This window comes from Pongo pygmaeus, chromosome 13, assembly GCF_028885625.2.
Source record: "Pongo pygmaeus isolate AG05252 chromosome 13, NHGRI_mPonPyg2-v2.0_pri, whole genome shotgun sequence".
Taxonomy (NCBI): domain Eukaryota; kingdom Metazoa; phylum Chordata; class Mammalia; order Primates; family Hominidae; genus Pongo; species Pongo pygmaeus.
Window position 1 is genome coordinate 38,513,469 of NC_072386.2, and position 23,754 is coordinate 38,537,222.

The 23,754-nt window shown below is 42.9% G+C and overlaps 1 protein-coding gene across 5 annotated transcripts in view; it reads left to right on the forward strand.

Moving 5' to 3' along the window:
* The window catches only part of SAXO1 (stabilizer of axonemal microtubules 1), a 115,343-nt gene extending 92,901 nt beyond the window's left edge, over positions 1–22,442 (forward strand). For 2 of the 5 annotated variants that reach the window (XM_054500647.1, XM_063650527.1), the window contains exons 3-4: positions 8,703–8,905; positions 21,036–22,428. In XM_054500647.1, the coding sequence (XP_054356622.1) occupies positions 8,703–8,905; positions 21,036–22,039 (1,207 nt within the window). In that variant the 3' untranslated portion in view covers positions 22,040–22,428. Of the gene's footprint in view, positions 1–8,702; positions 8,906–21,035 lie in introns of all 5 variants that reach the window. The other 3 variants (XM_054500645.1, XM_054500646.1, XM_054500648.1) reach the window with 3 other exon arrangements.
* Positions 22,443–23,754: the final 1,312 nt, after the last annotated feature.

Sequence of the window (23,754 nt, forward strand, 5' to 3'; positions counted from 1 at the left end):
TTAAAGAGAAAGGATTCTTGCTTGCTGAAGTAAAGGGTGGGGAAAGGCTGGATTAATCTATATAATATAGGATTGGAGGTTAAGAAAAATATTCAAGGGATGGAAAGAGTGGGGGATGTTGCTGAAAAGCAAGTTTTGGGCTTTGTTACACGAAAAGCTCCAGGCCAGCTTGTGTAGGTGGGGGATGGTGGTGGTGGTGGTGAAAGAGAACTTGGCAATGGAGAAAAAGTGAGCTATTTTTTCTCCCCTTAAAATTATGCTGTAAATTTTGAATTGGGGTTCTCCTGAATGTTCTTCAAGAAATATGAACAAATAATGTTTTTCTTTTAAATTATTCTTGACTCCCAAACTAAGATTGTTTAGCTCTAGGTCTGTGCGGAGGCTGATCCACATGGTTCAGTATATTAGTGTTGCAGAGGTGTTTCTACTGAGGGGGTGCAGAAAGGTTATCAGTTCAGGGTTGTTCTACAGGCAAGGCTTTTGCAGAATCTGCCGTGGACAACTCAGTTAGCGACCTGTGACTGATGATCTAGTAGAGCGGAAACATCTTTGAGTGCAATTGGGCAGTCTCAGATTGTATAGTTTTGTCCTCAGCTGAGCCCTGAAAGATTGATGTGTTCTATGCCTTCCCGGTTCCTCATCCCTAAAGGGCAGGGTTGCTGTGAGGTGGAGATGATGGTGAATGCTGACTGTTCCAGCACAATGCTTGCACATCGGTGCCTGAGATCTGGTGACTTTTCTTCCTATTGCTCCCTTTTGCTTCATGATTTTGTGCTAGTAAGTGTCCCGGATGGTCTAGGTGAAGCAGAACCATTGTAATTCATTCTGCCTTCAGGTTTTCTTCAGAATAGGACTGGAAACATCTGTTGAGACTGTGAGTTGGAGGTGCTCTTCTCTACACAACGCTGCCATCTTCTAGATCCACGAGAAGTCCATGTCTGGGTAATGGGGCAGGAGCACCCACAATGGGAGAAATGAGGCCAAAGAATTCCCGAGCTTAGTGGAAACCACTGGACAGGGGCTTGAGAATGAGAGGGAGTTGAGGGCCTTGTCTGAGGCTTGACTTGAATCAGGCCACTTAAAAAAAAATTTTTTTTTAAAACAAGGTTTCCTTCTGTAGCCATGGCTGGAGTGCAATGGTGTGATCATCGCTCAGTGCAGCCTCAAATTTCTGGGCTCAAGTGATCCTTGCCCCTCAGTCTCCTAGTAGCTGGAACTACAGGCATGGACCACCATGCCCAATTAATTTTTGAACTTTTTGTGGAGACAAGGTTTTGCTATATTGCTAAGGCCAGATGATTATGTTGATTCTAACCATGTATCTTAAATGTTTTGGTTTAAGCACAGTGTTTCTGTGTCCTGATGTATTAAAACATTGTAGTTTATGCTGCTGTTTTTTCAACCTATGACTTATTAAACAATATGAACACTAAAGTTTGGGCTTCATTTTGCTGGGAAAACAGTATTCTTTGTCTCTGAGAGTCTAAAGACCATAATAAGAAGTGTGAACCATTTCTGAGCATTGCTTTTGTTTTAGGAAACCCTGGTCAACACCAAGTAAGAGTCCTAGGCACATGTATAAGGGACATGTAATCGGTAGGAAAGGATAAGAGTAGTACTGAGGGGTGGCTTGCAAATATCTTGTTCGGTCTCCGGGTGTGAGTCTTTTTATCTCTTTATATCCAATTTGCAGGAAATGAAGAACACTTTGTGAGATGTCTAGTTGGCTTCAGACACTGATATATTTCCTATCCTGAAAGTATAGACAGGGATGTTTGAAGGTTGGTTGTTGCACGTTGCTTTGTTAGCTGCCCAAAGCTTAGGAGAATGGGGACAAACCCTTGGTCTGGGGCGGAAGACCTGCCCCAACACCTAGCTCTGAGACCTCCAGATGCAACTCCAGATACCCTCCCTCCTCCTGATGGTGCCTCGCTAAACAAAAACTTACCCTCTGACCTGTCCTAAATTATCCTTGCCTTGTGTCACTTACAACAATAAACATGTCACCCAGAAGGCCCCTCTGCCCCTGCCGGAGTCAGAGTAACAATAAATATCATGTACATCAAGTGTGGCTAAAGTAGAGGAAAGCAGATTCTGCAAGAATTTCCAAAATAAGCTGTTAATGAACATAAGGGCCTTAAAAAGAAAAAGTGGCAGGATCAAGGTTATCCACAGGGAGGAAAAAGAGCAGATATGAATCTCTTTTTATTTGCTACCCTAAAAAGAGAAGTAAAGGGGAAATGAGTAGAAGACATCTGTGTTCTCTTTTCTACCACAATTTCATTATTTCTCAACCCTGTGCCTGCCATGATGGGCACTATTTTTCATAGACTGAGAACAAAATTATGCCACTGTCAGGAAATGTAGGGAAGCTACCATCTGGGTGTTACCCTAGAGGTTTACAGGGGAAGGGATGCGTCAGCCCAGTGTCTGCACACCCCTGTGTCTGCACGGATTGTCGTCACCCCTCTGCTCTTAGCACTCTTATTACTGGAACATCCCACCCACTTTTTTATCTAAACAGTGACCCTGCTTAGTTTCTGAGGTTGGACATGAGGCTCCCACCTGCTGAACGAAAAAGTCATGTGGTCCAGGGCTTTGCTGGGTTTGGTGATTAAGCCCAGACACAAAAAAACACCTGGTTTCTGGAAAGGTTATCATCCCAGCGTGAGGCATGATTATAACTGCACACAACTCTTACTGACCATAAATCTTGGGGATTTACAGCAGGTGCCATGAGGGGAATGCTTGTGATTTCCAGCCATTCTTAGTGTGAAACTCTTTCTTGCAGCCCTTGGTAATTCTCTGGTGTAGAATCTGCCTTTACTTCAGATAGACCTGAGATCAATTTATGAATAAGAGGTTTGCACTTCAAGCCTCATTCCCCCATAGGCATGTCACCATGTAAAACACTTGGATCCCAATTTGAGACATTCTGTTAGCTAAATCAGCTCCCTAAAGATGGGCAAAATGAACAGCATCGGAAGAAAGAGGTGAGTCTTCAATGGTGTTAGACCTTTATCCTAAAGGAAGTGGGACCATGGGTAGAGTGGAATGGAGGCACAGAGTGAGGAGATAGAATTGAGTTCAGACTCGATGGGTGTGGCTGAAAGGTAGACGGCAGGGAATTGGTAGCATTGACTCTATCACTTATTTGCAAGACTCCTTGGTAAACCAAGGAGAGTAAGGGAGGGAAGAGCTAAGAGAGAAAGGGCATTTAGTATCCTCCCCAAAGGTCAGGAAAGAAACAAGAGAGTTAGTAGCAGGCTTGAGTCTTGGACTACCCATTGAATTATATATATATATTTTTTGTTCAGAGATACCTGACTCTCTTACTCAGAGCTGTACCACTGGGCATATACTTAGCCTGCATAGCCTCGGCCTGAGAATTAGTGTGAACACAATGTAGATAGAGTTCTCGGCACTGGACTTGCTTGGGCAATCTCAGAGCCTTTGAATTGTCTATACTGTATTTCTGATTAAATTTGTAGACATTTTGGCCATTATTTCTTCAAGTAATTTTTCTTTCACGGATGCTCTGTTCAGTTCTTTTCCCCAATCTTTTCTTCCCCTCCTCTGTTCTTCAGATTGGATAGTTTCTATTAATCTAGTTTAGACTTCACCAAGTTTTTCTCCCTTATCTCCATTTTGTGATTAAGGCCATCCAGTGAATGTTCTACTTCACATATTTTGCAGTTTTAGAATTTGCATTTGATTCTTTTTTTATATAGTTTCTATTTATTTTACCTAATTTCCTATCTTTTAATTCATTATGGCCTTACTTTGCTTTACTTATTGAGCATGGTTTAAAAAGCTACTTTAAAATCCTTATCTACTAATTCCAATGTCTGGTCTGCTTGGAGTTGGTCTCCATAATTATCTTTTTTTTTTTTTTTTTTTTGAGCACGGGTCAGATTTTGGGTTGATTTTTGTACAGTGAGAATGTTGCTACGTTGTGGACACCTTAGATATTTGTTTGCATTCCTCTAAAAAGTGTTTTTATCTTTGGCAGGCAGGTAACCTGATTTGATTTACAATGCAAACTCTGTGTCTTGGGTGGCAGCTCAAATCTCACTTCAGTTCTTTAGCTTGGAATCTACCCCATATATGTGAGGTTATGCAGAGATTTGGGCCCAGTTTATGTACAGAATTTAGGGCTTCCTGTCTTTGGCTCTCTTATTTCCAGGTTTCTTTCCTCATTTTCCGGCATCTGTGGTTGCTTCAAACTTGGTCCTCTAGTTTTTTTTTTTTTTTTTTTTTTGTGAGACGAAGTTTTGCTCTTGTTGCCCAGGCTGGAGTGGAGTGGCACGATCTCGGCTCACCACAACGTCCGCCTCCCGGGTTCAAGCGATTCTCCTGCCTCAGCCTCCCCGAGTAGTTAGGATTACAGGTATGTCCCACCACGTCCAGCTAATTTTGTATTTTTAGTAGAGATGGGGTTTCTCCATATTGGTCAGGCTGGTCTCATACTCCTGACATCTGGTGATCTGCCTGCCTCGGCCTCCCAAAGTGCTGGGATTACAGGCATGGGCCACTGTGCCTGGCCGGCCCTCTGGTTTTTATAGTCAAGAAAAGGTAATCAATAAAGATCTGCCTTTTAGTTGCCCTCCCTTGCACAGACTGGAGCTGACCTTCAGGCTGGAAGCTTTGAATCTTAAATAGTTAATGGAAAATTAAGCAATGAAGCCTCACACAGTGCCATTTTCTGCTTCCACCTGTTGGCTCTCCCCAGAATCCACCTTTTTAGAGCTTTAAAGTCATTTGAAATAAAACTATTGTCTGGGGTTTATATGAAGTGGTGACAGATATTTGCCTCAGCCTTAGCGGGAGTTGAGGGGCTCAGAGAGCAGAGGAGAAGACAGGTACTACGTAACTTGGATTCTGGAGTGCATGGGCTTGGAATCCCATCTGTTATAGTGAAGGTAAGGAGGACTCTGTGTCCCATAAGGACCAGGGGCATGAATCAAACCCCGTGATTCAGCCAAGGATCTTTTGCAGCACAAAAAAGCCTCTCCCGAGGCTGCCTAGGATGGGAGAACAGTTTCTCTAGAAGGGTGCCTTTTGACGTTGGGAAGTTTGAGAACAACATAGAAGTGACAAAGTCAATCAAATCAACTGACAAAGAGCAGAACCCCATAGAAGACATGGAGAAAAGATCATGAGGAGTGGTATCACAGAAGTCAAGGGAGAGAGTATTGAAAAATTGAGTGAGAGGGATGGATGCTATGAACAAGCACAGTGGGATAAGGTTGAGAAGCAGCGGTTGGGTCTGGAAAACAAGATGATGCTTGGACTATCCAGGAGTGAGGGGAATCAGATTTGATGGGTGGGACATGAGGAGAGGAAGGCAAGTCTGTACTTGTAGACAACACTTTCTGGAAGATAGAAGGGAAAACTGGAGGAGAATGGAGCCCAGTGAGGATAGTGTCTTATTTTACTCTTTACCTTTAAAGATGGGAGATAACACTCAGTGGAGAAAGGAGGCAGTAGGGAGGAAGAGGGAAAAGCATGGCCTAGGAGATGGTCTGCAGATGAGATTCCCGAGAAAGAGGGCAGGGGTGAGAGAGGTTGGCTTTGGCCAAGAGGAAGAACTCCTTTTAAGATGGATTCCATTTTAATATAATTGATTACTTGGACACACTAACAAATCTTGAAGTTTGCATAAATAAACATTAAAAACAGGTTTAAAAAAAGTGTTGCATGGCCCTTTTGTCATGGTGAAAATCTTCATTTCCCACTGCCAGGCTCAGGACCCTAGCTCACTGTTACGTTATTTCCTCTTTCCTTTTGTCAGAGTCTTGTCAAACACCTTTCTTCAGCTTTGCTAAATGATTTGAAGTCAAGTTGTTATGACTTCCCCAGCAGGACCACTCCAACCTTTTACTTAACTCTGAGTTTAACTCTTGGCCTTCCCTACTCTATAACTTTTATAGCTACTCACCTAAAAGAAACTTACTTCTCTGACCAGTTTCTTTTTCTTGGTTCATGTCACATGTGCACAGAGACTGGGAAATGTACCACAGAAAGAGAGGGGAGATCCAGTGTTCTTAAAAAGAAAAGCTAGTTAATTGGAGCAATTCTGGGAAGACTAAAATATAGACTTTTCTTTTACATGAATTTAAAGGCTGTAAGATTATGTGTGATTGGGGACATGCAGTTATGTTGTGGTTAATGACAGGTTTCAGTGAGTGTTCTCAACATAAAAACATAATGAGGAAGCACATAAATTCTGATTAAATTCACTCCTAAGCCACAGTAACTATGTTTAGGTAGGTTATAAAAAAGTCAAACTTTAAAATTTTTCTTCTCTTCAGAAGTAGATACCGCTTCCCCCTACCCCCCATAATCATTTGCCTTAGTTATAGCTGATCAATAAATTAAACCATAGAGGAACACTTACAAAGGAACTTAAATTTTGTACTGGAAAAGGCGATTGGCTTTTGTCTTTGGGAAACCAATTTCAGAATAGTCTGTGAACTGGTGAATTTGGTTTTGGGCTTTTGTCTGCTCTTTTCCAGTAGAAGCCGTGGGAGATGGGCAATAAGTGTGCTTTAGTTTTCAAGAGCCTGGCAGCCTTTGAAGGGAGGTTTTTGCGGCATCCCTGAGAGGAAGCTGGTCCTCTTGGTCAGGGTGACTGCAGAAGAGGCTGCCATGGACTCTGTGTGCAGGGTCCCTAAGAGTGGCAGCCTCACAACTGGAAAGCATCCCTAGGTGCTCTGAGGTTGGGTGGGCTCAGCACGGCAGCTCAGGCACCCAGCTTTGTTCCTCACTGCTTGCCCTTGGTACCTCCTGATACTCCTTGGAAATGAATAGGGTGTAGGCTTAGGTAGCCATCACTGAGCACAGGCTTTTATAAGGGTTTAGCAATGTGTGGTCTCAGGCTGCCTTGAAATCTGTCCATCTCTTCTGGGAGTGAGGAGAGCTCAACTTCCCTTGGGAGCACTCCCTTTAGAATGTACACTTTCTGACCAAGAGTCCCTTTCCACTCAGCTGGTTTTCAGATGGAGTTTTTTGGGCATTTTCATTTGTGTTTGTAGCCTGAGGACTTACCCTCTTAGTTCCCTGCTACAATTGGTTTAGTGCTGAATAGACACTAGGGTGTAGTACTTGTTCACTGAGAACAGTAGAAGTAGGAGCTGACCCTTGGCTTCTTGTTCAGTCCATTCCCTCCATAAGCCCCGATATACACAGTCAGCTTCCAGACACTTCAGGCTAACAGCAGGGCCCCTAGGAAGGGAGCCCAGGCTGAACGTCCTATAACTGCCGCTAAGATATATTTTTAAATCTACCCAGAGGGTGTTAGGGGAGTTCAACTGAAGCATCTCCCATTTCCTCCTTAGAGCCCTAGAGAGACTAATTCTCCTGCTTCCTAACTTCCTTCTCCCATCCCACTAAGCATTTGCAGGACCCGGTTCGGGTTTACTGACAATCATGTGTATAATTCACGCAAGACAGGTTACAGTGGAGCGTGTTACCTTTGCTAGTCAAGCATGGCTGAGTAATGCTGCTCCAGATTTTGGCCGGAAAGTGGGTTTTATTGGTGTTTGGGCCTAATGTTTTCCTGTCCGGAAACCTTCCCTTTCCCTTGACAGGGCTGTTCTGGCAAGCACCATCAAGAAAAATCTACCTTGCCTTTGTCCAGTTGAATAAATGGGTTCCAGGCAAAAACAGTTTGTTGTGTAAAACAGACATCCTTCAGAGGGAAATGTTAGCATTGAGAGGTGGCAAGTTGCGAGTGCCCTGGAGGGCAACACAAGTCCGAGCTAAGCCCTGGCTCCTCAGGGCGGTTCCTGGTGGGCATTGCAGTGAGCATCTGGGCCTTTTTATCTGGGATGCTTTGGGGAGGGACTGCTTCCTGTTTAGCGAAGACCATTATACTTTTTCGATCCTATTGTTTTGGTACTCCCTGAAATAATGGGGGCGCTGACACCAGATAGCAGAGAAATGAAGGACTCAGGGTTTCCAATTATTTCACTGTTTTCCTCTTCTGGGTTTTCTGTAGGCTAAGCAGAGGAAGGAGATAAACATTGGCAGGAGAAGCTTTTGGGAACACAGAGAAGGTGGTGGCGGCACCTGAAAGGAAGTTAGCTCCTCAGTGAAGGGGTTGGGTGGAAGGAAGGCAGAGAGCGCAGCAGTAGAAACGGTGGCATTGTGGTTGGAGTGCAGGATGCTCAGGTGGGGTGGGGATCATGAGAGACAAGGGTGAGTAAGGCAGGAGCCAGGTCCAGAAAGGCTTATAAATTATGCCAGGAAGTTGAATTTTACCTGGAAGAGTTTTAAACTGGGGAAAGCCATCTGACTTCCATTTAGAGAGTGTATTCTGGCCACATTATGGGGATTGAACAGAAGTGGTAGGAATGAAGGAGGAAGCTCAGGTGGCAGGCTGTTAGTGAGAAATTGTCAGGGTCTGGACCAAGGGGAAAGAAAAAGCAATGAGGTGGAGGGGCATTGGTGGTGATAGACTCTGGGGCCGTGAGGAAAGGAGGTCAAAGATGTATACAGGTGCCTGAATTGGGTGAGAAGGAATTGATGGTACCCTTCTCAAAAGTGGGAAATAGAGGAGAAACAGTTCGGGGGAGGAGGGAAGGCAGGTAGAGTAGAACATGACTTCTCAGCAAATGTTTGTAGAGTTGGGTTGAGCAGAAAACATAAGCCTTATCACAAGCCAAGGACCCCAACAGCATGCACTTGCTTCCTTACAGGAGAGATTTTGGGCCTCACCAAGTGGCACCAGTGAAGGTCCACCAGTATGACCAGTTCGTCCCAAGTGAAGAGAATATGGATTTGCTCACGACGTATAAGAAAGATTACAATCCCTACCCTGTCTGTCGAGTGGACCCCATCAAACCTCGGGACAGTAAATATCCATGTAGTGACAAGATGGAGTGTTTGCCTACTTATAAAGGTGGGATAGCACAGAGGGGCAGATTGGGGGAAAGACAGGCTGAGCCTGTGTGCGGGCCAGGAAATGTGTTTTATGTGCATACTCACTTAGTGCAAGAGTTGGCAGACTACTTCCTACGGGCCAGATATAGCCAGCAGCCTGTTTTTGTATAGCTGGAGAGCTAAGAAAGGTTAAACATTTTTTTTTTAATAATTGAAAAACAAATCAAAAGGATATCATTTGAGGACTGTGAAAATGATATAAAATTCAAAATTCAGTGTTCATGTTTTATTGGAACACAGCCGTGTTCATTCATTTACACAGTATCGATGGCTACTTTTTGTACCATGGTAGCAAAGTTGAGTAGTTGTTGACAGAGACACTACAGTCTGTGAGGCATAAGACACTTAATACCTGGCTCTTATACAAAATATCTGCCAACCCCTGCCTTAGCTTGCGGTTTGAATCCTATACTGGGGGAAGCATTTCAAGTTCAAGCTAAGTTAGTTTCTACCACTGATTAAGTGATTGATTCATTCACGTGTTTTAAAAATATATCAACATGTAACATACATATGGAAAAGTATGCAAATTATAATTATACAGATCAATAAATTTGCACTGAACAAATCCATATAAACAGTACCCAGATCAAGAAATAAAACATTACTACCCTATTTCTGTTACCCTCCCCAATGAGAATGTAACTATTATTTTAACCTTTAATACCTTAAATTAGTTTTGCCAGTTTTGAACTTTATATAAACAAGATTGCTTCTTTCTTTATTATCTACTGATATTACCTATGAGGTGTGGTCCTAGAAACTGAAGGAAGCATAATGGCCTGCTTTTGACTTTCTAGCCTAGTGGAGAGACAAGATACGTGGTCATATGTGTTGTGCTAGCAGACAGCCACTCTATGGAGCTCAGCTGCAAAGACTGAGACCATGAGACTGGAGACCAGGTTTGTAATCAATAACTCATGCTTATGATACCAACATTTGCCTTGCCCTAGGAGGACATGCTAAACAGTTCACGGACCTCTAAATGCTGTGAATAGAGAGGGCCACTTTTATTTAGTCAAGCCAAGCATTTAGGGTGAAGATGGTGGTGGAGGTAGGGAGGTTGGAGGAATGTGAGCTCCTAGAAGGGCCTCTAATTCTGTCATCCTGGAGGACCCTGTGCCTAGTTGAGTTTCTCTGATTCTTCCAGGAACTGAGGACTGGATTGGCGTGGGCCTCTTCAGCAACCAGGGCTCTGCCCTTTTATTTTCTTGAGCTTCTTCCTCTAACACTCCCCCATAGCTACCTTTGGTCAAGCCACCTTTTATCAGCAGTATAAGAACTGACTAATATTCTGAATGTTATCATACCCTGAAATGGCCCCACCTCTGAAGTCTTTGGCATCCTGTCCTCTGGGCTTGTCCTCTTATCTCCTCCCACCATGACAGTCCTTGGCCCTTTTGGGACCTCCAGTCCATTGACGTCTCAACCCTCCCTCTTACCACCAGCCCCTCCTGTGTCTGTCCCTCCCCATGGAGTCTCTACTCCATGGCCTATCTTTGGAGCCCAGCTCCTAGTGATAGCCAAGACTCCCTCTCTCTTCAGCCCTTTTGCTATTTCCTCCTAGCAAAGCCCTAATCCTGTTTTCTCCATGTCTACACCTGGGCACACACCTGAGCATATCTCCAGTCTTGTCAGCTCTTACTCATTTTCCACAGAAAGGAAGCAGAGTGGTCTTCTATACATGGCAATCTGATCTGACCACTCCTTTGTATAAAACTCCTCAGATAATCATTTGATAAAATCATTATTTTATCAAATCATATCATTTTTCAAATGATAAAATCATTATTTTATCAAATCATATGATCCTATTATGATAAAAACCCAAACCTTTACCGTCTCCTCTGATGCCTTGGAGGTCCTGGTGTCTTCTTAGCACCTCTGCTCCAGCCTCAGGGCCTTCTTTCAGGTCCCTTCCTACATTTCTTTTCTGCTTCAGGGCATTTGTTTAGCACATGTGATGCCTTCTATATATATATAGAATCTTTCTGCTTCCTTAATCTAGCACTTATCCTTTCAGCTAGCAGCTGAAAGATCACATTCTGAGCCCTTCCCCCATGTCAGGCTGGATGCTATATGGGTGCCTTGCACTCCCCTATCTTATCATGCATTGTGTACTTTTAATGCTTCCTTTAATGGCCAGGCTGTAACCTCCAAGGGGCAGGGATCTGTTTGTCTTTTTCTTTCCCAATTACCCTCTCACAGCAGGCACCCCACAGGAGTCCATACAACCAGGTGTATGACCATGGGCCGGGTGTTGGGGGGCACAAGCCTCTTCTGAATGCATTCTTCTCCTTTTTAATCCATTGTTTACAAGAAGACCACAAATAAGGCACCACAGACATTGAGCAAGTGGGATAGAGGAATGAAACTGCAGTAAGCGCTTTCCACCATTGGTGGAGGGAATAAGGGACTCTGATAGGGCATATCCAATGGCGGACTCACCTCTCCCCTACACTGTCTTTGTGGGCTCCGTTGGTTTATGAATCTTAGTATAGGGAGAGACTCTTTAGAGCTCCTGCCTGTCAGTTCAGTTCCCTGTCTTCCACCTTGCCCTAAGTGCAGGGAGAGGTCTGCGAGTGAAAAATGCTCCTTGCTTGTCTTGGGGGTTGGCAAGGATGGAGGAGGTCTATATGTAGTATTTAAAGAGAAGTCCTCCCTACTTCTCCCCAGCAAACTACTTACCACTCAACACACACACACAAACACACACACACACTCACACACACACACAAACACACGCACACATGCACCCCACCACACCCCAGCAGTACTCTTTCTTTAATCTCTTTCGCTGCCAGTTTCCCCTGTCTCTCCCTTTGTCCATACAGCTACATCTCAGGCTGTCCTCTTCAAACTACAGAAGAGTGAGTATTCCACAGCTTAAACTGAATCATGGCTGACGGGGTTTGGGTCTCTGCCCCCACGAAATCTCATGTCGAATTGTAATCCTCAGTGTTGGAGGTGGGGCCTGGTGAGAGGTGATTGTATAATGGGGGTGGTTTCTAATGGCTTAGCACCCCCCTGCCCCCTTAGTACTGTATAATGAGTGAGTTCTCCTGAGATCTGGTTGTTTAAAAGCATTTGGGACCTCCCCACCTCCTGACTTGCTCTCTCTGTCTTGCTCCTGCCGTGTAAGATGCCTTATTGCACTTTGCCTTCCACCATGAGTAAAACCCTCTGAGGCCTCCCCAGAAACAGATGCTACCATGCTTCCTGTACATCCTGCAGAACAATGAGCCAATTCAACTGCTTTTCTTTATAAATTACCCAATCTCAGGCATTTCTTTATAGCAGTGCAAGAAGTGACTAATATAATGGCTGACTTCCCTACTGACAAAGTTAAAATTGAGAAAATCCTATTTTCTTCCTTACTTTCCTTAAACTTCTGGTACCTGTTAACTGCTTGCCTACTTAAACAGAGTTAATAAATGAACACCAGTCAAGTCTGAACTGGACTGCTCAGAACCAGGCATGCATAGATGGACAGGGTTTTTGTTCTTGGAACATGTGCATTTGAGGTTGGATTTCATAGTTTTCCTCTGCAATTCCGATTTTAAAACAAATCAGTATGTAGCTAAAGGAAACATATTTATAGTTAGATTAACCTATAGGTACCAGTTTGCAACATGTGTGTCTTATGAGGTTTTTTTTTGAATACTACTTTCTTAGTTCATTTGTGCTGCTATAACAAAAATACTTGAGAGTGAGTAATTTATAAATAAGACATTTATTTCTCACAGTTCTGAAGGCTGGGAAGTTCAAGATCAAGGCGCTGATAGGTTTGGTGTCTGGTGAGGGTCTGCTCTCTGCTTCCAAGATGGTGCCTTGTTGCTGTGTCCTCATGTGGTGAAAGCCAAAAGGAAAAAAGGGCCTTGGCTAGCTCCCTCCAGCCATTGTATAGCAGTGCTAATCCATTCATGAAGGTGGAGCCTGCATGATGCAATCATTTCCCAAAAGGCCTCACCTCCCAATACCACCATATTGGGGATTAAGTTTCAGCACATGAATTTTGGAGCACATTCAGACTATAGCAAATACTTTTATTCTATTAATTGAAGTGGTTTGTTTGTTCTGTCACTCACCTGTGATAGAAGGGCTTCTCAAACTGTACGTTGAATGCCCAACATCTGTATTCCCAGCATCTAACACAGGGAATGACAGAACAAAGTGTGTCAAGTGAGGGACTCAATGGATGAAGGGTTCTGAACCATTGTTTACAAGGGCTCCAGGTGACAGAGTTTGGCATATCTACACAAATCCCCATCCAGGCTATTACCCTATGGGTCCTGGCCAGGAGCAGAAGTGAGGATTGAGAAGGCCCATGCCACTTACCATGTGGGTGGGTCAGTCCTTAATAACCCCATGCATTTGTGAGGGGTCATGCCCTTATCTCTTGGTGTATCACCCCTTGGGTGACCTGTTTGTGTCTTGTGAAAATTTGCTGCTTTCTTAAGTGTTTTCCAAAACAACCTTCATGTTTTATGACCATACATTGATTCTCTTCCTCCTCCACCACCCAAAGAGAAGCCAAAGACCAAGGTTATTAAATACGTGTTTCAGTGGGTGCCATCTAGATTTTGTCTATATGCTCTGCTTACATTTGTTCCACAGAAAAAATATGAAATCTTTTTTTCCCCTTTTCACTCTATGGCCAGCACCTTTACTGGGGTCCAGAAAACCACCAATGAAATATGCTTTAGCAGCATTTGGTTGTAATTTGTGACATTTTCAAAACACTGTGCAATTGGAAAGATTGAGAGTGTAATTACTTGATGCTCAGCTTTAGGTTTAGCTGTTTTTTTAAAGGCACATTATTGAATGGAATCCCTTTTAAAGAAGTTCTTGCCAATTACCCACATGACACTCTGGCCCTGAAGGGCTTTACTGGCGTGTGAATAGTTTGTCATGTGAAATTCTGAGGTTTTTCAGGGTCCTGTGGAGGTTTTGGGTAATAAATGCTGGGTGGAGGAAGTCAAGAGGCTTGGATAATAATGTGGTTTCAACTATATTGTTGGGTATCAGAAATCACATGAGGCAACTTTGAGCTTAGAAACCTGTTTTCCTAACACTTCATCCATCACAGAAGAAAGCCAGAAAAGCCCTGTCCTCCCCACCCCCAAGTACCTTGAGGCAGTGCGTAGGCATCTACAGGTAGATGCCTCCATTTCAGCAAGGCCTGGAGTCTGGGGGCCGGGGTGGGCAGGAAACACGTGGTTTATATTCAGCAAGATGGTTCCCTCCAAGGCCCCCTAATGCTTTCAAGATGCTGATAGAGCTATTAATGGCTCTTGGAGAAAGATCACATTTTCAATTAAAATGAAGCCAATTTTAGATAAATAGTTGGTGGTATCATCAGCCGAAAATAAACTTAAGAGTGTGCTGGTGGATGAGGGGGTGGTATCAGGACTTCTGGAGAGGAGGAGTAAGGAGCTTGGCAAATCCTCTTCCCAAAAAGCAATGACAAAACTGGACAAAACAGTGAAAATCAACCATTTCTAGACTCTGGAAATCAACCACTGGTATGCAAAAAAATTGAGAAGCATTTATTAAAGAGAAACTGTGGCACCTTGGTTATTAACACTAGGAGTCTGTGATGTTTTATTCTGGGGCTGCTTCCATCACCACATCCCCACCCCTGCTGTTTCATTTATGTAGTGGCTCTGCCTGAGCAGGCTAGGCTGTGGAAACAAGCAGCTCTGCTGTCAGTGGGGCCTGACTTGATTAGGAATAGAGTGCATACCCAGGAGTTTCAATAAAAACAATAGTGATCTTAATGGCAAGAAATCAGGGAAGACAACTTCTGAGTTTGTCTGAGGCTGCAGTGCTAGTTGTGGCAAGCAACAGACCAGCAAACCAGCTAGGAATTTAAGAAGGGAGATCCAGAGAATGATACAGACACAGTGGGTCTTGATAAGCTCATATGTATTCCTGGTGGTCGGGAAGGCTGTGCACATGGGCAAGACTGTGTGCAGGCTCAAGGGCAATCAGAGAGGAGCCCATCTATCAACTCATCATCCCTAATCATCCCTAGTTAGGTCTAGTGCTTGTGTAGGGGAGACATGAGAAAGCCCAGTAGGAAGTAAAAGCCAAATGAGACTTATAAACTGCCTGATCTTTGTATGTGTTTTTCCTAACCCACACACAACTCCATTGGCAAAGTGTGAATGCCTTACTGGCTTAAAGTTCTTAAGTTTAACTTCTGACCAATCATTGGCTGACCACTAAACTATGCTGACAGAGTGACCCTTAAGAAGTCAGGCATGGTGGCTCACGTCTATAATCCTAGCACTTTGCGAGGCCCAGGTGCGCAGATCACGGGGTCAGGAGGTTTTGTATTTTTTTGTAAAAATACAAAAAAAGAAAAAAATAAATTATCTGGGTGTGGTGGTGGATGCCTGTAATCCCAGCCACTCAGGAGGCTGAGGCAGGAGAATCGCTTGAATCCGGGAAGGCGGAGGTTGCAGTGAGCTGAGATCGTGCCACTGCACTCCAGTCTGGGCAACAAGAGCAGGACACCATCTCAAAACAAACAAGCAAATTAAAAACAAAAACAAAAAGAAAAAAATGAACAAAAATATCGGTGGCCGTACACTGCAGGGAAGATAAGACTCTACGGAATTAGTGCAGGTAAGCTAAACACAAGTAAAACCAACTCCCAATGGGGATCAGAATCCAGAGTTGCTGCAGCATATTATCTAAATTGTTGTGTTTTACACAAAAAAATTGTAAGATGTGAAAAAGGGAAGTAGGACCCATGCATGGTGGGGGAAAAAGCAGTCAACAGAAAGTATCTCTGCAGAAGCCCAGATGTTGGACCTAGCAGACAAATATTTCAAAGCAGCTATTATAAATATGGTCAAAGAATAACAGGAAAGCATATTTAAAGAAATAAAAGTATGACAACAATTGCTCATCAAATAGAGAATATCAGTAACAGGAAATAATAAAGAACCAAATGAAAACTCTGGAGTTGGAAGGGCAATAACTAAAATAAAAAATTTGTTAGAGGGGCTCAACAGCAGATTTGAGCTGGCATAAGAATCAGCAAAAATGTGGATAGTTCAATAGAGATTCCCAATCTGAAGAACAGAAAAAAATTAAGAGAAAGGTCCAAACTCAGACTCGTGGAATACCATAAAGTATACTAACATACTCATAATCATGGCCCCAAAAGGAGAAGAAGGGGTCAGAAAAATGATAGATGAATGCTGAAAGTTGCCAAATTTTATGAAAAATGTTTATTAATACATTCAAGAGGCAAAATCCAAATAGAATAAGTACAAAGAGACCCACATCTATTCATAAGATAGTCAAATTGTTGAAAGCCAAAAACAAAGATTTGGAAGGAGGCAAAAGAGAAACGACTCATCACATATAGAAAAATGACATTATTATTATTATTATTATTATTAATTTATTTTTTTTGAGACGGAGTCTCGCTCTGTCACTCAGGCTGGAGTGCAGTGGCTGCAATCTCAGCTCACTGCAAGCTCCGCCTCCCGGGTTCATGCTATTCTCCTGCCTCAGCCTCCCTAGTAGCTGGGACTACAGGCGCCCGCCACGACGCCCGGCTAATTTGTTGTATTTTTAGTAGAGACAAGGTTTCACCACGTTAGCCAGGATGGTCTCGATCTCCTGACCTCGTGATCAGCCCACCTTGGCCTCCCAAAGTGCTGGGATTACAGGCGTGAGCCACTGTGCACGGCCCCAAAATGACATTATTAATGGCTAAGTTCTCTCCAGAAACAATGGAGGACTGAAGGCAGTTGGTTGCATATTCACAGTTTTAAAAGAAAAAAGTCTATCCTCCAAGAATTTCATATCTAGTGATATTATGATTCAATAATGAAGGCAAAATACATTCCCGGATAAAGATGGAGAGAAGTTACAGGTACCTAGCTTGCAAGAAGTACTAAAGGAAATCCTTCAGGCTAAAAGGGAATGATACCAGATGGCAGCACAAATCTACACAAAAAGTAGTAAAGCATACTGGTAAATGTAATTAGGTAAATATATACTTTGTTTTCTTCTTGAATCATTAAAAAGATATTTTTTCTTTTAAATCATTTAAAAGACAATTACAGAATCAATATTTATAAAACTATGGGATTTATTCTGGGAATTCAAAGTTGGTGTAACATCAGAAAATCAATTAATATACCACATTAATAAAGTAACAGAAAAAAGCTGCTTGGTTGATAGAAAGCATTTGACAAAGTTCAACACTCATAAAAGCTCTCAACAAGCTTAGGACTAGAAGGAAACTTCCTCAGCCTGATAAAGGGCATTCACAAAAAAATCTGTACTTATAAAACATCATACTTAATGTGAAAGACTAAATGGCTTCCCCCTAAGATTGAGAACAAGGCTAGGATGTCAGCTTTCACCACTTCCACTCAATATTGTATTTGGAGGTTCTAGCTAGTGCAATAATGCAAGAAAAGCAAGCAGACAAGTAAATGTATCTAGGCTCAAAAGGAAAATGCGAAGCTGTCTTTATTCTCAGACAGCATGATCCTGTATGCGGATAACACCAAGGAATCCACAAAAATTACCAGAACTAATACATGAGTTCAGCAAGATGTCAGTACTGAACAATATATAAAAATCAATTGTTTCTGTATTCTAGCATGGACAATCAAAATGGAGTCAAGAAAACTCTTCTCTTTTTAATAGCCTCAAAATTAATAAAATCTTGGAATAAAATTTTAAAAAAACAAGTGTAAGTCTTGTATGCTGAAAACGATTCCTGGGAAAAATTAAAATGAACAAAAATGATGGACATTCTGTGTTCATGGATTGGAAGATTCAACAGTATAAAGGTAAAGTCGTCCCAAATTGATCTGTAGGTTCAATGCAATTCCTATCAAAATCCCAGCAGGCACCTTTTCCTTTTTAGAACTTGGCGAAGTAATTTTAGGTTTTATATATGAAATCCAAATAAACCGGAATAGCTGAAAGTATTTTTGAAAAATAAGAACTAAGTTGTAAAACTTACACTTCCTGATTACAAAACTTTAAAGCTACAGCAATTGAGACAGTTATACTGACACAAAGACAAGTATAATGACCAATGCAACTAAGTTGCGAGTACAGAAATAAGCCTTTATGTTTATTGTCTTTGACTTCTCATAAAGATGCCTAGGCACTTCAGTGGGGAGAGGATAGTCTTTTTGATGAATGGTGCTGGGACAGTTGGATATCCACATGCAAAAAGACGAAGTTACCGCATCCAAACTCAAAAGAGCCAGAAACCTAAATGTAATAGCTAAAACTATAAATGTTTCAAAATAAAACATGGGAGAAAAATCTATGATATCTTGGAACAGGCAAAGAATTTAGATATGGCATCAAAAGCATGATTTATGAAAGAGATTATAAATGGGACTTTATCGAAATTCAAAACCTTTGGGCGCTTAGACACCATTAAGAAATGAAAAGAGTCAGGTGTCAGGTGGATGTTTTGTTGTTAAAATAATAAGAAAATGAAAAGAGAAGTGATAGACTTGGAAAAAATATTTGTAAATCACATACGTGGTGTAAGATTTGTATTTAGAACATGCAAAGAATTCTGTAACTCAGAAGACAATCTAATTTTAAAATGGGCAAAACATCTCAATATTTTACCAATGAAAGCACATGAAGAGCTAATAAGTACATGCAGAGATACTCAACATCATTAGTCATTAGAGAAATGTAAATGACACTGCAAGATACTACTAAATACCCATTGGAATGTCTATAATAATTTTAAAACACAGATGATAACAAGTGTTGACGAGGACGTGGGGAAATGAGAATGTTTATGCGTTGCTGATGGGATGTAAAATGGCACATCTACTTCTCCACTTTGAGAATATTTGGTAGTATCTTTTCTAAAAAGCTAAAGATAGATTTTTCCATACAACCTAGCAATTTCACTTTAGTATCTACCAAAGAGAAATGAAAATATATGTTCACACACAGACTTCTTCACAAAGGCTCATAGCAGAATTTCTTTATAATAGCCAAAGAGTAGAAACAACTCAAAATGTCCATCAGTTGGTGAATGATAAACAAAATTTGGTATCATATAATGTAATATTATTCAACAATAAAAAGGTGTGAACTACTTATATAGGCTACATTATGGATGAACCTCAGTTACATTACACTAAGTGAAAGAAGCCAGATGCAAAACGCTACATCTTTGGTGATTCTATTTATATGAAATGTCCAGAAAATGCACAGTTATAGAGACCAAGAGCAAATTAATGGTTGCCTGGGGCTGGAGATGGGAGTAAAGACTGACTACAGATGAAGATAATTGGTATTTTTGGTATGATGCAAATACTCTATAACTTGATTTTGGTGATGGGTATACAACTCTATAAAAGTCACTGAATTGTGTACTTAAGATGGTACCTTTTATTATGCAAATTAGACTTCAATAAAACTGTTACAAATTGTGCCTGCGGACTCCACTAGTGTTGGTGTGTATACCCAAGGCTCCTGGGAAGCTGCTTTTTTTCCTAACCTTTTGTAAAGCAATAAGCAAGAGAATTCCCTATAGATTTAGAGGGCTCACTAGGGCTACTTTAAACCTGGTAATTTATGGGCCCAATGGGGCAACCTAGGTCTGGGATGTTAGTCAAGTATTTTGAAAGAATGCCAGCAGTGCCAAGGCGGTTGAATCACGTGGTTTGTCCCATTTTTCTCACCTAGGCTTTCAGTCTTGGTGTGCTGAGGGTCTGTGTGGTAAAGTCAGTTTCAAAGGCTTACAGTGCTGCCTGAAGACAGTATCTGGTCCTCAAGATGCATGGAGACCATCTCTACTGCAGATTTCCTTGGGGTCCAGGCCTCCCTTTATGTTGGCCATTCCAGCCCCACAGCAGAGGTTCCTCTTGAGATGGACATCTAGATTGGCCAATTCTTTTCACTCTTCAAACATTCTGAAGTTCTTTTCCTCCTGAAAATCTTCCCTCTGATTATTTTTTTCTTTAACCTTTACTCCACCTGGAAATAAAATGCCCCTAAGTGTGATATGAGGTATCAGAAGAACATGGCTTTGGAGTCAACAATATGGTTTAAATTCCAACTCAACTCACTAGCCATGTGACTTTTGGGCAAGTTTCTTAGCTCCTCTGAGCCTTGTATTTAGAAATCTGTAGAATGGAGAGAATCATACCCATCACAAAGGGTTATTGTGAAGATGAAACAAGATCATGTATGGAAAGACTTGAGCACAATTGACCGACATGTAGTTGGTATTCCCTAATTGTTAGAACCAGAGAGTAGAGTGGGTCAGATCATGGGCTCTGGGTCTGAATTTGCATTTGTGCTTTTCCACTTCTAGCCGAGTGAGCTGGGACAAATTCCCTCATTTTCTGTATATCTGTTTCTGCATCTATAAAACTGGCATTAATAGTACCCACCTTATTAGGATAGTCTGAAGATTAAGTGAGTTAATATATAAAGCACTTAGAACACTGCCTGTTATGTAATAAGTTTTATATAAGTGGCAGCCACTGTTCTGTCACTAGCCAATACAATGCCCTATTCCCTTGGAGCAGCATATTTGATTTATATGGATTAGATGTGAGGATTACAGGGACACAGTGGGCTGTCACCCCACAGATGACCAGGTAGGCCTGGTTCATCTGGCTGGTGGCCCACCGGTGGTGGGTTGTGAATTTTCTGTCTCACTACATCACATGCATCTTCTCACTCCTTCCATGCTGATTCAGAGAAAGTACCTTCCCCACAGAAGAAAGGAAGTGTTGTCAGAGTAAGCTAGTGGTTGAACTTTTCTGCAGGAATGGATTCCCTGGATCCTCTCACGACCATGGACCCTCTAAGATCCCTGCATGCAGTATTGTGGGGTGTGATGAGAACTCCTGTAGATTTGTCTCTTCTGCCTGCAAGTACCATGAAGTTGACACATCAGGTGTTTGAATGAAGTGGTAGCAGGGATGTGCTCTGTTCTTTCTTTGTCTCAAAGAACACTTCATCGGAGACTGCCTTAAGACCTTGGGGCTCTGTAGAAGATATGCAAGTTGGTTGACTTGATTTGTTATTAATTACCTCTTCTGCTTTAATTTCAGCTGATTATTTGCCTTGGAACCAACCAAGGCGAGCGCCACTTCGTCTGGAACACAAATACCAGCCGGCATCAGTCAGGTTTGATAATAGAACCACACACCAGGATGATTACCCCATAAAAGGCCTTGTGAAGACCATAAGTTGTAAACCTCTGGCCATGCCAAAGCTCTGTAACATCCCCTTGGAGGATGTGACTAACTACAAGATGAGCTATGTGGCCCACCCCGTGGAGAAGCGCTTTGTGCATGAAGCAGAGAAGTTTAGGCCCTGTGAAATCCCCTTTGAAAGCCTTACCACTCAAAAACAATCCTACCGGGGCCTGATGGGGGAGCCTGCCAAGAGCTTGAAACCTCTAGCCTGGCCTCCTGGGCTAGACATGCCTTTCTCTAACACCACTGAGTTTCGAGATAAGTACCAAGCTTGGCCAACGCCCCGGATGTTCTCCAAAGCTCCCATCACCTATGTCCCTCCCGAAGACAGGATGGATCTTCTGACAACAGTGCAGGCCCATTACACATGCCCTAAGGGTGCCCCAGCTCAGTCCTGCCGACCTGCACTTCAGATTAAGAAGTGCGGTCGCTTTGAAGGCTCTTCCACCACCAAGGATGACTACAAGCAGTGGTCCAGCATGCGCACGGGGCCAGTCAAGCCCGTTCCCCAGCTGGATTTGCCCACCGAGCCCCTGGACTGCCTGACCACCACTCGGGCCCACTATGTGCCCCATCCGCCTATCAATACCAAAAGCTGTAAGCCTCATTGGTCTGGCCCTCGAGGAAATGTCCCTATGGAAGGCCAGACCACCTACGCCATCAGCTTTACTCCCAAGGAAATGGGCAGGTGCCTAGCTTCATATCCTGAGCCTCCTGGCTATACCTTTGAGGAAGTGGATGCTTTGGGTCACAGGATCTACAAGCCAGTTTCCCAGGCAGGCTCTCAGCAGAGCAGCCATCTTTCTGTAGATGATTCAGAAAACCCCCACCAGAGGGAGTTGGAAGTGTCAGCCTGATTTTGAAAAATTGTAATTTAGAAATTACACAGTACTTTTAAAAGCAGACAACTGAGAGTTATTTGTTGGACAAAAAAGAATTCCATAAAATGACAAAAAAACAAAAAACAAAAAACCTTCACCACTTCCAGAGCACTTGAATAAAATGAGAATCACTTGACTCAGGGAAAATGACATTTAATCACCGGCTAATTAACTCCCCTTAACTTCTCCTTTACTGCATCCCCACCCCGTTTCAGGTCCTTTACTTTGTGCTTATGGAATCAAAGTTGGTCTCTGAGGTTTTCTCTGATCCAGATGTATTTTATTAATTTAATCATTGTATGAACTGACATAATGATTAACCCTTGCCAAGTATGAAGCGCCAAAGAATAAATTTTATTTTGGGGGGAATGAATCTGTAGCTCTGTGTGTTTACACTCATGTGCTGGCTATGCAGAGAGTAGTCTGTATTGCTTGGGACCTTTGGGAGATTTTATACTAGCACCCCCATTGCGTATCAGTATTGGTGGAGGTGCCTTGGGTCTGGTCTGGTGTCTTGTTTTGGGTTCTCTGTGTGCAGGGCTGCTTCACAAAGCATCCTTCTACCTCTTTACTGCATGACATACCAGCAAGAATAGTGCTGTTCGACTGGGTGTGGATCTCTTTAGTCACAGATGATGGAGGGAAAGAAAGACGGAGGCAGTGATGCATGAACCTACCAGACCTCTCCCCAACCCCAAGCAGGTACAGGCTATGATTCCAGGGAGAGGAGGGAGAAAAAGCACCCTTGGCAACCAGGCAGTCGACACCTGGTCCTTGAGCTGTGAGTAAAAGCTGTGGGCTCTTCTAAATGCTCAGAGCCTGGAAGAAATTGCCCCAGGCTGGCCTGGTTTCTGGAGAGCCTGGATGTGCTTATCCTAAAATGACAGCTGTGACCAGACCTGTGACAAAGTTTAACATAGTGGTGAGCCAGATTCCGCCCTGGAGTTTCTCTCCTGAGCCTAAGGTTTTTATCACGTTTGTTTCTAAGGCCAAGTAATTTAAAGTTATTTTATTTATATTTTTTTAATTGAGCAAAATTGAGGAGGGACTTTGTTAAAGAGGGTCCGATACAGCCAATTAACTTGCAGATTTTTTTCTAACTGGGCAGAATTGAGGAAAGACTTTGTGCCAGTTAGATGAGCTCATGGGTTTGGGTGAGCCTCACAGAGGGACGTAGACTTAAGTCTGGGACACTTGCCTCTCTCGAGTTCACAGAATCCTGAAATATACTCCATGGTCTCAGGGAACTTGGGAGTAGCATGGAGAAGGTGAGGGGAGTTCAGCTCATGTCTAAAGCCTTGGGCTTGGGCTCAGGGCCTGGTGGAGGGGCCAGGGGCCTGTTCCTTTCTATCTAGGGCTCTGTCTTTCCATGGCTCTCACCCACCTGACCCAGGCCTCACAGGTCCCCACACCTTGCATCCTCACCATGAGCTTTGTTTTCATTGTTGGGTTGGGATCTATGTTATTTAATCCTCTCATTGGTTTGTATGGGGTCTGAGTGCCTGCCCTTAGGGGTAGAAAGGCTCAGAGTGGTTAAGCACCTTTCCCAAGGCCATACAGCACAGAGCAGCAGAGCCAAGGTCAGAATCCAGGTCTTCTGACCCATGGCTCTTCCACAACACCAGGCGCCTCCCATCTTCTGTGTCTCAGATCTCCTGGCTCCACAAACCACATCAAACCACATTCTGTCT